General features: G+C 40.3%; 1 protein-coding gene and 1 pseudogene across 1 annotated transcript; both read right to left on the minus strand.

Moving 5' to 3' along the window:
- Nucleotides 1–160: 160 nt before the first annotated feature.
- Nucleotides 161–4820, minus strand: LOC140943639 (uncharacterized). Its single transcript, XM_073392760.1, has 6 exons — nucleotides 4507–4820; nucleotides 4273–4335; nucleotides 3574–3647; nucleotides 3084–3209; nucleotides 2337–2411; nucleotides 161–857 (listed from the first exon to the last, which is right to left on the minus strand). The coding sequence occupies exons 1-6, from the start codon at nucleotides 4767–4769 to the stop codon at nucleotides 376–378; spliced, it is 1083 nt and encodes a 360-aa protein (XP_073248861.1). The 5' UTR covers nucleotides 4770–4820; the 3' UTR covers nucleotides 161–375.
- A 6045-nt stretch (nucleotides 4821–10865) lies between these two features.
- Nucleotides 10866–16411, minus strand: LOC140944688 (uncharacterized; annotated as a pseudogene).
- Between the last annotated feature and the right edge of the window lie 1553 nt (nucleotides 16412–17964).

Consider the following 17964-nt stretch of genomic DNA (forward strand, 5'->3'; position numbering starts at 1 on the left):
TAGCCGTCATTCTCTCCTGTTTAAAGTTTACATGGACTGCTCAATATTGGCCTTGCTACTTGCTGTACTTGCCAACGAATTTGTACCGATTTGATGGAATCAGTTGGAAAACAAAGTAAGGAAAGACATTGTTTATCAATTTCACCTTCACTGATTTTAATTGTTATTGCTTACATCCCGTATTAATTTACGCGAACTTTTCTGGCGCCATAGTGATAGCAGACCAGATAACGCAGTGTGTTTTATCTAGGTAAAGGTTGACTTGTTGTCCAAAAAAATAAGAATTACACTAGTATAAACTGATTTAACCATTATTATTTTGCTGTCGTAGCTCATCGGTATGGTAGCCATGCCCTTGTGAAAGGTATCTTCCCGTCACTTGGTACACACAGCACATGTCAATTCTCGACCGTTGACATAAGGAAGACAAGGGAGTGAGCCACAAACACCTTCCACAGGATACAGCAAAGCACCATCCCTGTTGGCTTTTGTACCGGAAACATACTCTGGGTCCCCGTCAACACAGATGAAGTCGGTTGAATGCGGGTGGCCATAATGAGCAGTCATCAGGTACCCATGATACTCCTCGGTCCATCCAGATGGACAGTCATTCTTAGCGGGCATCATCAGCATCGAGCCACGTGACTTGACAAAGCAGACAACGCACGGTGCTTCATAATCATGGAGATTTCTCTTAAAAGGGTTTCCGTTGTAGTTACTAACTTGATATTCACTGCCGTACATGTATCCTCCCCCCTGATGGCCATTTTTGTACTTGCCGTACTTTGGATCGCGGGGAAGGCAGAGGTAGTTCGCCCCACCACCGTGGTGATTGTAGCTTTCTCCACCTACTATACCTAAAACAAGGAGAAAGATCAATTTTGGTCGTTACTTTTTTAAGTTAAATTTTCTCATTATCATAAAAGGACATAATGAAACTTAAAACTTGACCGCTCTTGTTTTCAAAGAATCCCAAAACTGAGTTTCGCGGGAACAAAGCTTTCCGATAAATGGCCTACAAAGAAAAACTACTACGTGCACAAATTAAATTTATGAAAGTAAATCTCGGCAAACGATCATCATTGTCAGGTTACAGCGTACTGTTACCCTTTTGCATCATTGCCAACTCAGCGCTTTTTGAAGGAGAAGAGTTTTGTTGTTAGATGGTCTGTGACTTCAAAGTAACTGATGACAGTACGCGCTGTTGGGGAAAAATCCAGATCACATTCTGCCTCATTGTTGGCCGTGGAAGATCCAGCTTTGAGATCACAAGGGGCGTTGCAACCTCCTCCAAAGGGCTTTAAGGTGGATAAACACAGTTTTGCCGGCAGTCGGCGGGAACCCTCCTGACGGCGCGTGTTTTACAAAAATGGCGGCGAAAAAAGCAATGGTACTCTGTGAGAAGACGATATCTCAAAATCTACTTATAAAAATAATGTGATATTTAGCATAATTTTTACTTTTATCGTATTTTAAATTATAAGAACTTTAAAATGGAGGTTGAACAGACGAATTTTGTGACACATTTTATAATTACAGTACAATTATATTATTAATGATCTAAAAACCGGTCTGTTAAGATTTGGTCAAATAATTTTCAAATGGTAATGATTAATCATATTAAGCTGTTTGCAAGTTTATAGGAAAATCTAATAATCAGCTTTTGAGCTGCAACCATTCTCTTGCCATGATTTGGCAAATGCCATATACTCACAAACTGCCAAAACTGTGTTCAGCCACCTTAAACCCCTCGGAAAATGGAAGGAAAAAGCAATGGGGATGAGGTTGGTGACGTTAGAAGAGTTGGGGGCGTTAATATACAGGAAATAGGTAACAAAAACGAAACATGATGTTAACTTTATAGACTAAACCGGTTAATTTAACAGACGAAAAAAGCTTTGAGAAATGTCAGGGGGAATATTGCCAAATAAAAACACTGCACAGAACATAAAAATTCCCTTGATAATAATAATGAGTAGTCCTCACTTTTCAGTTCTCTATTCTCTCTGTCTTTAGAACCATCATGTAGGAGTTCAGTTCAGTTACGTTTATTGATTCGTGACAAATTTACAAAAAGGAACAAGACCCGAAGTTAGCAACAGCTAGTCGAAGCGAGCAGTGGTTACGCACAATAATATATAAAAAAATAAAAGCTTAAAAGAAATGAAAAGAGGGGAAAAAAGAAATAAAACTAAGTATCCAAGTTCATTTGCTGAAGTAAAATCATTGTGTTTTTCAGAAAAAAATGCAGACTTAAGAAGCCGAGTTTTTAAGAGATCCTCGTTACTAAGTCGGGTAAATAGTCACGAACCATTTGTGAGCCCCTGTTTCCTTACCTTTATAAACTATCTGAGCATGCTTAGGACATGTGGTTCTTCCCCAGCGAACGTACTTCACCCCTGATTTCCCAGCTCCATCCTGTCCCTTTCCTCCTTTGGCACCCTGTGGTCCCTGGGCTCCAGTCTTCCCAACTGCTCCCTGGTCTCCTTTAGCACCTGGAGGGCCTGGGAATGGTTTGTTGGTTCCTGGTTTTCCCAGTTCTCCTACAAAGTGTAAAAAGAGCCCAAGCACTAGATTTTAACTTAATTTTTAGAATATTTCAGTGCTTAAAATTGGAAGTGTCATAACATAAATTTTTTCCATGGGATTTTGACGATTATAAAGAACGCATATGGGGGTTGAAAATGGCCGGCTTGTAAAAGACCCTCTAGTGAGATTCGATTAACAGAACTTGTTCTTTACAGCCGGTTAGCTAACTTCTAATTACTGGTACTGTCAAAAAAAAGGAGTTTCTATTGCTCTTTCTTCTACCCTCACAGTTGGTGTTATAAAGCTTCATTTTTCCCCTTCATCTCCGTTTCGTTTTTCCTTGATACCTTTTGATCCTTTTGGTCCAATTGGTCCCTGTTTCCCAGGAGTACCAGCCGGTCCTTGTTTCCCAGGGGCACCAGCCAGTCCCTGTTTCCCAGGAGAACCAGTCGGTCCCTGTTTCCCAGGAGTACCAGCCGGTCCCTGTTTCCCAGGAGTACCAGCCGGTCCTTGTTTCCCAGGAGTACCAGTCGGTCCCTGTTTCCCAGAAACACCAGTCGGTCCTTGTTTCCCAGGAGCACCAGTAGGTCCTTGTTTCCCAGGAGCACCAGTCGGTCCTTGTTTCCCAGGAGGGCCAGGTGGTCCAACTCGTCCCTTTCCGGTGTTCTGCATATGTTGTCCTGAAAAAGAAACACGGTGATGTCACAACATCGGTCCCAAGGTTTTTTCCCTCAAATTTTTTTAAGGGACAAAGTCCTGGGAACGAGGTTGGATGATGCCACTCACAAATAAAGCGAATTTACCAGCCAAATGAATTACATACCGGTTCTTTGGCCACATTGTTGCTTACGAATTCTATAACACTAAACCGACAACATAAAATCGCTTATTTTAAGTTTTTGAAAGGACCGAAGTTTTATGGCAAAACACCTGAATTGAATATTTCCGGCTGTTCGTGTTGCCTACCGGATATTAATGAAACTCGCTAGTTGCTTATAGGTAGTTTCGTAGTAGTTTGCAATAGGATTGAACAACATATTTTACCAAGAATGTAGGTCAAAAGTGACCCGTAAGATTCCCCCGCTGGTCGGGAAGATAATCGCAGTAAGCCATCAAATCTGCAAAAAAGAGTCAAACATAGAAATTGTCAGGGACAGTGTATCAACTACCAGTTCCGCCTTAATGCGGCTTGAATTTAACTTTACAAGGGTCAAGCATTGTTATATTTTCGTGGTGTTTGCCACGCTTCTTCTGCTCTAGGAAATTAGCCCGTGGATGAAAGGAAAAAAACTGTCATCGAGTCAGTTTATAAATAACCAACAATTACTCTGGTCTTTACACTGAAGGATATTCTATTCCGGATCTGAAAACTGATCTTCCCACACAAACGGGCTGCAAGTCTTCAACATTCATCAGTGCCGGCCAACAAAAAGCGTTTTCCTGTTTAAAGGGGGTATCCAGGTACTTTTATAATAGGAGACCCAAGCCTATGCACAGTTTTGAAACTGTTTTAAAGGCTTATAATATCCTCCTTCGGCTTCCTGACCTCAGGAGCCGCCGTAACACATTTTACGAAAGAGGGGATTTGTCATGTTGCCAAACAGAGCACATGCTTCGTTAGACAAGAGATTGAACAAATTTCCCGCAGTATGCAATGGCAATTTCAGAATCGAAGTATACTTAGTTTAAAAAAGCAATTATATTTATTTAACAATGGTGAATTTTTAATTTCATTTCTCAAACCTTTTCTCCAGTTCATGAAATCGTCTGATCATCATTCGAGACAAACGTATGCTCTTGTTGTGGCTTGGAAAAGAAGAGGAAATGAGGTTAGTAAATATATCCATCATTTTACAAACAGTGTGAACATCGTAACCGATGAACAGTGTCTAATAGAATGTTCCCCTGGCCTCGAATTAACTGAGTTCTCAAAAATGAGATAGCAAATCGCCGAGCTAACATAATATCTTTAGCTACCTTTCTTCGAGATCTTTCAGCCGGTTTGCAAAGTCCGCCAGATTGGGAGTTCGGTTATTTTTCACCGTTCTTCGATCACGGTACGGCAGCGATTGTTGTCCACCAACTTCAGTGCCTTCAGTAGATACGCGATCTTCTCCTCGCGGTTTTCGCGCCAGTTGATCATCAAGAGCGAGGATATGAACCAGACCAGCACAGAACATCACTGTCACAGCCAAGAAACGTACGGTCGAGCGAGGTGTAACCGCTGGAGACAATTTCATTTTAAAGGAAAGAATGATCTTTTTGAAACAGAAAACAACCTTTTGTCTATCCTCCACAAAAAGGTGTTACGTGAAGTCAATATCGAAGCTCGGAAGGTACAAAAATTCGAACGAGAAATTTTTCGCGCTTGTGACGTAACATCTAAGGCCATCGGAAGGCGGATGTGAGCTTGCAACAGACTTAAATATGCAAGGACAATAAGTAAACAGTCTACTATAGTATCGGTATAGTCATATTAAGTTTGTAGACGGCGCTAACGGACAAACTCAGTGTTCCATAGCAAGATTAAGAATTTTTGTTACACAAGAAGCCTGACGCAATCTGAATCCGGTCAGTAGCGTTAAAAGTGGAGGTTAAGTTAAGTATTGGAATCCGTACCGAGTATATCTTTACTTCTGCCGGCCACTATATAATGGAAAATCTGTTACTAAATTTGCATGTTAAGATTATTTATTTGAGCCTCCGGAAATTTTTTTGATAGTGAGGTTTCAAGCTCTCCATTCGGGCCCGCGCGAGAATGTACGTCCGTAACTTACATTCACCGCGGGAGAAAGTTTATAATAAAATTTGTTTTTTTGTGGCTCTTTATCCTGACTTTTGTATATCTGCCGTAAATTTGAAATTGAGTATCACAGAAATTTATGCCAATCGACAGCGACTTTCTACCCTAGCGACTTTCCGCGACAGCGATATTTTTTCCTAACCTACAACAGGCTCAGGCAGGCTCAGGAATGACAAACAAAGCCATAACATACCCCCCTATGAAGGCCTCTTTCATGATTTAGCCCAGAGAGAGAGAGAGAGCTTATTGCTTAAACACAGGCATTGACATGAATCATCTCGGCTAGGTGGCAAACAAAGAAAATCATTCAATTAACACAGCTTTGAAAGAGTATTAATGAGTCAGAGTCCTTTTGTTTGTAAACGGGTCGCTAAAATTTACTCCGCTTAGTCGATCGTATTGAGAAAAAAAGAACTCGCTTTGTGTTAAGTCTAAACATACAAAATTTGTCATATTTAATTCTGCAAAATTCGGTGGCACTTATAGATAACACAACTTCGGTGCGGCTGTCGTAGGTAAAATCCTCTCTTGGGTTGAAGCAGGATTCCCTGTATTTACTGAATTAAAGGAACCTGAATCAAACTACAGAAACTAGGTTGAATACTAACAGCGGAATTTACCTTTGAAGGACATGACCACGTGTCATGCTCAAAGGCAGGAGGGAATTGATCAAGATCAGCTCTGTTCTCTCGTATAAATCATATTCCTCTCAAGTAAATTTTTGATTTTTCGTTCTCTGTTTCTCCGGGGGACTAGGGATTAGAATCCTGGAAATGATCTTCCTCTGTTACTATAATCCATTTAGTACAACTCGGCAACTGCACTCTATATACACACTGCTTAGTTATCCAGGCGGTTTAGAGTGTCCTGCGACGTAGGCTAGCCCAGTTGGGACGGCGAGTTATTTTTGTAATCCAACAACAATAACAATGTTATTATTAACTGCCATATAAATATTTTTTATTTTAACTTACAACATTTCTAGAGATAACTCCTGTTCCTTGTTTTTTTTTGTTCCCAGCTCCTCACGTTGAATGTTAGATACTCAGTATTTGAAAGGCTGCCCTGAAATTAATTAACAAAGTATGTATATGCTAATGACAGACAAATTTATTATCTTTACTGGTACAGCATATAGGGAAAAACAATTGGTTTCATAACAGATGACAAAAGTCTGTGAGGGACAGTCAAGTTTTTAATCTAGAGGAATAAAACCTTGCTTACTTTAATGCCTGCCAGAATTATTATCTCAAATTTCTGCCTGATTGAAGTTGGAATCTGCAGCTCTAACATCTAAATTCATGTCTTGAAAGTCATGAATGCAATGTTTAGAACTTAAGGGTGTTCTATATTATTAAGAATGATTTAGAATTCACAACCCGAATAGTTAATAGGTACATGTAAAAACATCTTTGCTGTTGAAATAATTAATAAACAGCATCAGTGCTTGGGACTGACAATGCTTCACATTATTTTGACACTCAGCCCCCGACCACAGTTTATTTCTCCACTTGAAAAATAATTTTCTGCCTAAGCTCAATTTCACCTTGGCATGTAACATTTTTCAATCAGCTGTTATTTTTCCTTCCTTTCCTTTATTGATGACCACAATCGATCTAAGTAAAATAAAAAGTGTATCAGTACTAAAAAGTTCTGGTAACCATCTGCCCACCTGCCCTTCCTAAGTATGAAGTTACTAGCTGATTCATATTATGACAAACTTTACACAGTTTTGAAAATTATCAAAGCAAAGAAAACTTTGAACCACAACATCGACACCGTTCTGATTCAGACTGTTTTCGCTTTGGCTCGCTCAAGCTGAAAAGTTTATGTTGTTTTCCACTAGCTATAAAAGTACCTTTCTATTGTATCTGAAAAGTTATACTCACAATTACACGGTTATCCTTCCATGGTTCAGGAATAAGCTGAGCCCAAACCTTAATGCCTACGAAAAAACGAAAAGATATCATTTAATCTTGAGTTTATAAAAACTTGAACGACTGTTAAACTAGGCTCCGAACCGTCAATTTGTTTGTAAAATCTTACCTCAATTGTTTCCCCTTTGTCTAAAAAATAATTAGGCTTGAAGTTATCGAGAAGTGCCTCGTGCTTGAGAGAAAATGATAAAAGAGAAGAAATCTGAATAAACCAGACATTTTTACCGATAACATTGACGTCACAAAGCTTGCTGCTTTCACTTTAAAAATTTCAGAGAGCAATAACTTAAATGTAAAATTCATGTTTCATGTAAAATTTTCTTTCATTTCACTAACCTTGGGACAATTTCCACCGACCAAAGGGCTACTACTAAAGGGAGATAAGTTTAACAGTGTAAAACTGAAGAAAGTGATTGCTCGACGGAACATCATGGCTTCCCAAAACGAGAAGGGATTCGCACTTGGCGACTAGTAAACTGGGGACAAGTTTGTGTAAAATTTTCATGGAGAAAACGCAGATCCCAACAAATCCCAAACTGCAAAGTAAAGTATGGTAGCTATCCTTCAAAAAATATTCCATACTTTATCCATTTGTTGTCCCTACACGTTTTCTATAGAATAAGTGGTCTTACGCTACAAATAAGCGGTCTTACGCTACCAATTTGGGGGTGTGCCACCAATAAAAAGAATGTTTTAAGAAATGTTTTGGAATCTATAACATTATGGCAGAGCTGCTAGAGTCATATATAAACTGCCCCGCTACTTACCCTCTGTAGACGTTCGAAAATCAGTCAAGTGAGACTCGTTATTTGACATGTACAAGGCCAAGATATATATCCACTTTAATTTATAAAATATTTCATCACATAACTCCATCCTCCTTAGAACGTCTAATTATCCAGAGGGGACAGAACAAGTACGACTTGTGTCATATCACCATCGAGTGAGTGTTCCGTGTTTCGAAGCTGTATTAGCTTTAATTTTAACCGTGTTTGAATAAAAGTTGTTGTTATTAGTGGGAGAATTTGTTGAAGTTTTAATTAGTTTTATTGTGTTTGATCATGTACTTAATTCTCGTCAACAATGTGTAAAACATTGATATTCCCACTGGCGGATTAAGGGGAGGGCCAAGGGGGGCCGCCCCCCCCCCCCCCTTTTGTCCGGGAATTTTTTTCTTTTAGTAAACGTGTGTCGACTGGTGCTTCGAGCTTTGTTACTTTAATATACTTTCTTTAATAAACATTGCAAATGAGAAAAGAATCTGTGTTCGAAGCCTACAATTTTTGTCGCAAATGACCAATGACCGCCTCAAACAAACTGGATTTGACAATTTTTCAGGGAGACAATAGCCGTATTCACACTAGAGGACGTCTAAGACGTCTTAGACGACTTAGGCCCGGTTCAGACGCCGAACTTTTCATGAGCCGAACCTAATTCGAATTAAGGCCGACCCAAATTATTTAGACCGGCTAAATTGATTCAGACGCCGATCTTAATTCCACCCGAACTAAATTCAGAAGGCGAAAAATGCGCATTTTGGTCAAACTGCTTACAAAATACGTTATAAGAATTTATGCATTAGGTTCGGTACATGAAAAGTTCGGCGTCTGAATCAAAGGCGTTCCAAAGTCGATCCATAGGCGAAATTCCCGGCCGGGCTAGGCGAAAAGAACGGGTGAGCCGTTCCAAATTGAAACAGGCGTTCCTAATTGATTCAGACGCCGAACTTTTCATGTACTTAATTCAATGTATTAGGTTCGGCTCATGAAAAGTACGGCGTCTGAACCGGGCCTTAGACGTCTAGTATAAATACGGGAAATAAGGCAGACGCATTAAACCTCAGATGAATAAAACGTCTGAAGTTAAGTGCGTCCGATCGACGCACTTAACAGATGAATTAGTCGTCTCAGACATTTAAGAAGTCTAGTATAAAAAAGGGACGCACTTAACCGTCCGATGTTTAATGCGTCTGGATGTCTAAGGCCCGGTTCAGACGCCGCTCCACTCATGTGCCGAACCTAACTGATGAATTAAGTACGGCAAAATAGCGGCGTCTGAATCAATTTGGTACGGCAGTTTTAGTTTGGTGCGGCAAAAGCGTTAAGTTCGACAGAGTCTGTCGAACTTTTGTCGAACTTAACTTAGGTTCGACACACGGTACGCCGTCTGAATCAGATGTCGCGCCATTGTCGCTCCAAAGTCGAACTTATTCAGTTAGGTTCGGCACATGAAAAGTACGGCGTCTGAACCAGGCCTAAGACGTCTTCTAGTATAAATACGGCCAACGTTGCCGCCTTTGCCGGGAGATTGTGCTCTCGCCGCAATCGCTTCGGCCCCTGCTAGCATCATACAAAGTGTTAATTACTTCTTTGACCACAACCACACCTGTGGCTTGTTAAATATTTCAGTATTACATGTTCAATATGGAATCCAGACATTTGCTAAATTCAAGCGTCCAGAGTGCACTAGATTGCATCTCAGAGAACTTCAATCTGAAAAATTTTCCCGGAGGAGCATGCACCCGAAACTCCGTAGAAAAGTGCGCCGTTCGTAGTCCTGATGGGCGCTGTCGCGCCCATATTGCCACTCTATACTATATATCTCTAGGCCCCCTCTATCACAAAATCCTCCGTCCGCCCCTGATTTCAAGGAGAAATTTGTCACTCGCAGGGCTTAATTAATGGGTTAAAAATATAGTGACATTTCTCGCATTTGTTAGCTGTTCTTCCATTGAGTAGCCATTGCAAGAGTTCGCCGGACAGCAACTTGATAATCTGTTTTTACAAAATTTTTTACTCGCCATGCTCGGCCCTGAGGAAAATTGGACCACCGTTCGCCGTCTATCTATCAGGTGCAATCAAGTATATTGATCATGCGAGTAATTGCGATCACAGTGTGAAGCGGTACTCGACAAACCTGGGATCACAGTTCACAGGCAGCGCGCAGACATCATATTGCGTCGACGAAGGAGAGTCGTTGGCTGTTCTGTGTGTTCGTGGGCGGCCTGTGCATGTTTCAAGCGTGAGAAATCGAGAAAAGAGGTTGTCGGTGTGTCGGTTCCAAATCTGCGCCATCTTGAAACGTCAAAATAGCATCCGAGCGCGCCATGCGCCAATTAGTATGTTTGCGTTACAAATAAACAGTACTATGCAAAAGTTCCGCCGAAGAGGTTTCATTCAGGAATGGAAAAACCAGAGGATTTCTTACAAAAGTGACTTCGTTTGAGAAATCAACTCCCCATAACTCAGTGTGGGATAAAAAGGATTAAGATGCTTTATGGAGAAAGGCGACGCACTATAATCTACGATTACTGCTAGTAGGCTTTATAAAGACAGATTCCCCGAGAATCCGTGTCCCCTTGCCTCGCGCTTCGCACATTCATCTTTTCAAAGGTAAATAACGCCAGTTTGGCGATCTACAATCTGGTGAGGAAATTCTCTTCTCTTGTATGCCTTCTTCCTTTCATTGGACTCAAAAAAAAGGGACTTGTTTAAAGTTAACATGGGTCGTCAAAGATTGCCTTTGCTACTTGCTGTCAGCCAGGGCATTTGTACCGATTTCTTGGAATCGGTTGAAAAACGAAGTAAAGAAACACATTTTTTATCAATGTTTTCACCTTATTTTAATTGTTATTGCTTACATCCCGTATTAATCTACAGCGAACTTTTCTGGCGCCTTATAGTGCCAGCAGAACAGATAACGCAGTGTGGCTTAAGTCTAGTTTAAAGTATATACTGATTTATCCATTATTATTTGGTTTTCGTAGCTCATCGGCATGGTAGCCATGCCACTGTAAAAGGTATCTTCCCGTCACTTGGTGCACACAGCACATGTCAACTCTCGACCGCTGACATAAGGAAGACATGGGAGTGAGCCACAAACACCTTCCACAGGGTACAGCAAAGCACCATCCTTGCTGGCATGGCTACCAGGAACAAACTCTGGATCCTCGTCAACACAGATGAAATCACGTGAATGCTTGTGGGCATAAAATTCTGTCATCAGGTACCTATGATACTCCTCGGTCCATCCAGACGGACAGTCATTCCTGGCAGGCATCATCAGCATCGAGCCACGTGACTTGACGAAGCAGATAACACACGGTGCTTCATGATTATGGAGATTTTTCTCAAAAGGGTTACCGCTGTACTGACTCACTTCATATTCAGTACCGTACATCTATCCGGAAGCCTGATGGCCATTTGTGTACTTGCCATACTTTGGATTGTGTGGAAGGCAGAGGTAGTTCGCTCCACCACCATGGTGATTGTAAAATTCTCCACCCATTATACCTGATACAGGGAAAAAAAATTATTAACAATTATTCTTGGAAATTCTGTCAACTGGCGAAACTTTCCTTTTCCGCTCTTCGCAAGTGCATTAAATGGCAGCTAGCGGTTGAGGGAGGCAAGGCGTCTTTTCTCTGTCCTGGTGATTTGAAATGAAGAATTTTCGCAAGCATTTGCTTTCATTTTCTTTTGTCAAAAATTAACTTTGATTTCTAGGCAACTGAATTCCTCTTGTTTGGAAATGCTGGGTTAACAAAATGGCCTCATTTACTCGAGTGAGCTGTTATTGCAAGCGAAAAACATTCTGCCAAAGTAAATCGGAAAACGCAGTTAAGGTGACTCGACCCAGTTTTTTTTTTTGGGGGGGGGGTACCATCCTACTTTGAAGCTCTCTGGTATCCCCACCTTTACTTTTATCGTAAGTCTAACACATAGAATGGATAACATATAGATCAATCTACAATATAACATAAAATTTTTGGCGATCGGAGTAAATGTCACGTGGTTATAATGCCACGCCCCTTTGAGGTCTGAGTCGAAAATCTGCTGTTGCCGGCATTTTTTCGTGAAAATTTCTCGGCTACACATAGTGCGCATTAGTGCCTTGCGCTGAACAGAGTTTCACCAAAATCGCAAAGACCCAATTCGAGAAATTCAGCGGTTTCCAAATTTAGGTCATAATACAGCATGTCATGATACAACATTCTTGTTCAGCACGCGTGCAATGACCGCGCTTGGCTGACTTCCGAATGCTCACCGAGATATGATAATTTTGGTACAGTGAGACAGGCCATCGCGTGATACATAGAGGTTTAACTAACAATTTTTAATCAATTCTTGTGCCTTTGCAAAAAAATCAAGAAGTGCTACACACTAAATCTACTTACTATTACAAAAATATCATTTTTTCATAGTTTTAATGCAAGCCAATAATTAAACCAACTCGTGAAGGGAATATCTCGGTGAGCATTCGAAAGTCAGCCAAGCGTGGTCATTGCACGCGTGCTGAACAAGAATGCTGTATAATGACAGACTAGAAACAATAGATAACTCCCAAAGCACAAACTCAGCCAAAACGCTAAAAATCTTCAATGTTTACTCAAGTTTGGGCTTATAGAAGATAATGTCACAGTTTTTCAATGACCATGAAATTCAGAGTCCGGGTAGTTAATTAATCAATTGTGGCCCTGAAAAAATTTGAAGGAAAAAAAACTACGAATTTTTAAGAAAATGCTTTTTTCGTGAGAAGGACTCTTAAACGCTGACAAACGTCAACAAATAGCGAAAACTATAATTTCTATATGTTTGCTTTGCTCGAAATCGCGCGCATTAACAAGGCCCTAAAGCGTTTTGCTGACTTGCAAGGACCCATCTGTTATAACGATGCCCAAAATAAAGGGATGAATCTCATAGTTTATTAGATATAATCCGTGTAAAGTTTGCTTATCATTTTCGCATAAATTATGACCTAAATTTGGAAACCGCTGAATTTCTCGAATTGGGTCTTTGCGATTTTGGTGAAACTCTGTTCAGCGCAAGGCACTAATGCGCACTATGTGTAGCCGAGAGATTTTCACGAAAAAATGCCGGCAACAGCAGATTTTCGACTCAGACCTCAAAGGGGCGTGGCATTATAACCACGTGACATTTACTCCGATCGCCAAAAATTTTATGTTATATTGTAGATTGATCTATATGTTATCCATTTTATGTGTTAGACTTACGATAAAAGTAAAGGTGGGGATACCAGAGAGCTTCAAAGTAGGATGGTACCCCCTCAAAAAAACTGGGTCGAGTCACCTTAAAATAATTTGAAATCCTTTCTTACTTTCAAAAACATCAACCCTAGGATTCTGTTGATTAGTTCTTACTCAGAAAATTGGAAAAACACCTAGTTCACGCAATTATCGCTAGGAGGTGAAAATTCCTGGATTGTCAAAGATAAGAAACTAATCAGCAACAAACCACAAACGGCTGTAACATTTTTAGGCAAAAATTTATTACAATACTCTACTCATTGTCTGCCTATTTCTTTTGATCACTAAAAAGAAAAGCGTATTAGACTACAAATTTATGAAAATACATTTCAGCAAGCGGTAATCATTTATGCTTCATGGGTGATTATCCAATGTTCAAGGATCCGATCGACGACATAGACTGTAAAAAAAACTTTATGCGGGATACAGTTTCATGTGACCTCGACGTAAACAATGCCGTGAGAGTGCGCATTGTTGGGAAAAACAAGGGGCGTTTTCTCTCTCTCTTTCTCTCTCATACCCAGATTTCACTCTGTCTTATGCATGAACCAGTTACACTGCTGGAAAGATGCAACAAAAAGATAACTTGAAGAGATACCCGGGTCATTGACCAGTAAAAGTAACAAGCTTAGAGAAATTTCATAGTTGCCACTTTTAAATATGATTCAGAATAAGTGTCATAAAAATCCTCAGCTTATCACTCTTTCTGTATTTAGAATCATGGCATAATAGTAACTATCATGTAAGCTTCTTTTTGCATACCTTTATAAACTACTTGCGCACCACTAGGACATGTGGTCCTTCCCCAGCGAACGTACTTCACTCCTGAATTCCCAACTCCATCCTGTCCCTTTTCTCCTTTTGCACCCTGTGGTCCCTGGGCTCCAGTCCTTCCACCTGCTCCCTGGTCTCCTTTAGGACCGGGAGGGCCTGGGAATGACTTGTTGGTTCCTTGTTTTCCCTGTTCTCCTACAAAGTATAAAAACGACCCCAAGCACTCAATCTCGACGTATTACATCATTTGGCTCAAAATTGGTGCGTTCGCGAGACTATTTTTTCCTGTAGGATTGTGACGATTACAAATCACGAATATAACGGTTGAAAAATGGCCGGCTTGCAAAAGACCCAAAAACACCATAACAAAGAAATAAGATGTTAGCTGAAATTCGATGAATAGAACTTATTGTTTATTACAGCTAACCAGGTGGCTAACTTGTAAATGTTGGTATGTTAAAAGAGGAGTTTCTTTTCCTCTTTTTCCTACATTCACAATTGGTGTTATAAAAGCTTCAGTTTTTCCCTTGACCTCTATGTCGTTTGTCCTTGATACCTTTTGGTCCTTTTGGTCCAATTGGTCCTGGTTTCCCAGGAGCACCAGCAGGCCCCTGTTTCCCAGGAGCACCAGCAGGTCCCTGTTTCCCAGGAGGGCCAGGTGGTCCAATTCGTCCCTTTCCGGAGTTCTGCATATGTTGTCCTGAAAAAGAAACACGCTGATGTCAAAACCCCATTGCCGATACTTTTTCGCTTAGAAAGTGCCCCCCCTCCCCAACTCCACCAATATTTTATTTCTTTCTTTTTTTTTTTTTAAGGAAAAATCCCCTGTATAGAGGGTGGGTGTTTCCACTCACAAATAAAGCAAATTTATCAGCCAAATGAATTACATACCGGTTCTTGGGGTACATTGTTGCTTACGAATTCTAAAACACTAAATCACCGACAACATAAAATCGCTTATTTTATGTTTTTAAAAGAACTTTAGGGCAAAACACCTGAATTGAATATTTCCGGCTGTTCATGTTGCCTACTGATATTAATGAAACTCGCTAGTTGCTTATAGGTAGTTTCGTACTAGTTTGCAATAGTGAACAACATATTTTACCAAGAATGTAGGTCAAAAGTGACCCGTAAGATTCCCCCGCTGGTCGAGGAGATAATCGCAGTAAGCCATCAAATCTGCAAAAAAGAGTCAAACATAGAAATTGTCAGGGATAGTGTAACGGGGACCTTCGTGTCTTTAGCCCTAGTTCAACTACCAGTTCCGCCTTAATGCGGCTTGAATTTAACTTTACAAGAGTTAGGCATTGTTATATTTTCGTGGTGTTTGCTACACTTCTTCTGCTCTAGGAAATTAGTGCGTGGATGAAAGGAAAAAAACTGTCATCAAGTCAGTTTATAAATAACCAACAATTACTCTGGTCTCTACACTGAAGGATACTCTATTCTGGATCTGAAAACTGATCTTCCCACACAAACGGGCTGCAAGTCTTCAACATTCATCAGTGCCGGCCAACAAAAAGCGTTTTCCTGTTTAAAGGGGGTATCCAGGTACTTTTATAATAGGAGACCCAAGCCTATGCACAGTTTTGAAACTGTTTTAAAGGCTTATAATTTCCCCCTTCCTGACCTTTGGAGTCGCCGTTACACATTTTAGGAAAGAGGGGATTTGCCATGTTGCCAAAAGCACATGCTTCGTTAGACAAGAGATTGAACAGATTTCCCCCAGTATGCAATGGCAATTTCAGAATCGAAGTATACTTAGTTTAAAAAAGCAATTATATTTATTTAACAATGGTAAAATTTTTAATTTCATTTCTCAAACCTTTTCTCCAGTTCATGAAATCGTCTGATCATCATTCGAGACAAACGTATGCTGTTGTTGTGGCTTGGCAAAGAAGAGGAAATGAGGTTAGTACATCCATCATTTTACAAACAGTGTGAACATTGTAACCGATGAACAGTGTCTAATAGAATGTTCCCATGGCCTCAAATTAAATGAGTTCTCAAATTAAAGTGAGATAGCAAATCGCCGAGCTAACATTATACCTTTAGCTACCTTTCTTCGAGATCTTTCAGCCGGTTTGCAAAGTCCGCCAGATTGGGAGTTCGGTTATTTTTCACCGTTCTTCGATCACGGTACGGCAGCGATTGTTGTCCACCAACTACAGTGCCTTCAGTAGATACGCGATCTTCTCCTCGCGGTTTTCGCGCCAGTTGATCATCAAGAGCGAGGATATGAACCAGACCAGCACAGAACATCACTGTCACAGCCAAGAAACGTACGGTCGAGCGAGGTGTAACAGCTGGAGACAATTTCATTTTACAGGAAAGATCTTTTGAAACCGAAAACAACCTTTTGTCTATCCTCCACAAAAAGGTGTTACGTGAAGTCAATATCGAAGCTTGGAAGGTACAAAAATTCGGACGAGAAATTTTTCGCGCTTGTGACGTAACATCTAAGGCCATCGGAAGGCGGATGTGAGCTTGCAACAGACTTAAATATGCAAGGACAATGAGTAAACAGTCTACTATAGTATCGGTATAGTCATATTAAGTATGGAGACGTCATTTACGAACCAACTGTTTCAGAGCATGATTAAGCATTTTTGACGCACACAAGAAGCCTGACCCAGTCTGAATCCAGTCGTTAGCGTTTAAAAGGTGGAGGCTAAAGAAAGTATTGGAATCTGTACCGAGTATATCTTTTCTTCTGTCGGCCACTATATAATGTAAAATCTGTTAAATTTGCATGTTAAGCTTATTTATTTAAGCCTCCGGAAATTTTTGATAGTAAGGTTTCGAGCCCTCCATTCAGGCCCGAGCGAGAATACATGTGCGTTACTTTTTCATCATCCGAGGGAGAAAGTTTAAAATAACATTTTTTCGTTTAGGGCTCTATACCCCGGCTGTACATCTGCTTTAAATTTCAAATTGTGAATCAAAACCGTCAAAATACCTACCAGGCGACAGGCTGCCTCAGAAATAACGTACAAATTCTCTAAAATTTACTCTGCTTAGTAATATTGAGAAAATACACCCTTTGTGAAAGTCTAAATAGACAAAATTTGTCAAATTAAACTTTACAAAATTCGGTAAACCGACACAAATTTGGTGCGGCTATTGTAGGTAAAATCTTTTCTCAGGTTTAAGCAGGATTTCCTTTGTATTTGTTGAATTAAAGGAAGCTGAATAAAACTACAGAAAATTGATGGTTTTCACATGACGTCACTAAAATTCTAACCAAAGAACTATAGATCCTACTGAGATTTTACTTTTATCATTTATTAGAGCAGCCGAAAACTAATTTCCATACAAATTTTCGCTTCAAAAGGGTTCTTGGTTTTGTGATAGAGTACGCTTGAATTTCTTGCGTGACGCGGCATTTACATGACAGCCGAGAGAGCTGTCATGTAGGCAAAAAAGTGACTTATTTCATGGAATTTTCCTATCTAGACAGTTCATGTATCAGAAGCAGTATTACTTGAATGTTTATGAGTTCCTCGAGGAAGAAATTCGCGCTTTTGTGGCAAAACTCGGTAACAGATGTTTCTGTTGGTTTCGGTTCGCCACGTTGGTGCCCATCCGGATGGGCACCAGCATGGCTTCTCCATACAAATCGTTATAAATCTGGGCAATAAATTTCTTCTTATATCTCGAATACGAAATATTCTTCTGATCTGAATCTTGGGGAGAGTATTTGTAAATTAACCTCCTTTCATTGCCCAGATTCTGGACTTTATCTATTGAACGGTTGAAATTTTTCTTTTTGAATGGCGTGACACTGGAAACCGGCAATAGGGTGAATACGGTTTAAAACTGAGAGCGGAATTTACCTTTAAGGACATGGCCACTTGTCACACATACTCAAAGGC

This window comes from Porites lutea, chromosome 7 (assembly GCF_958299795.1).
Source record: "Porites lutea chromosome 7, jaPorLute2.1, whole genome shotgun sequence".
Classification (NCBI taxonomy): Eukaryota; Metazoa; Cnidaria; class Anthozoa; order Scleractinia; family Poritidae; genus Porites; species Porites lutea.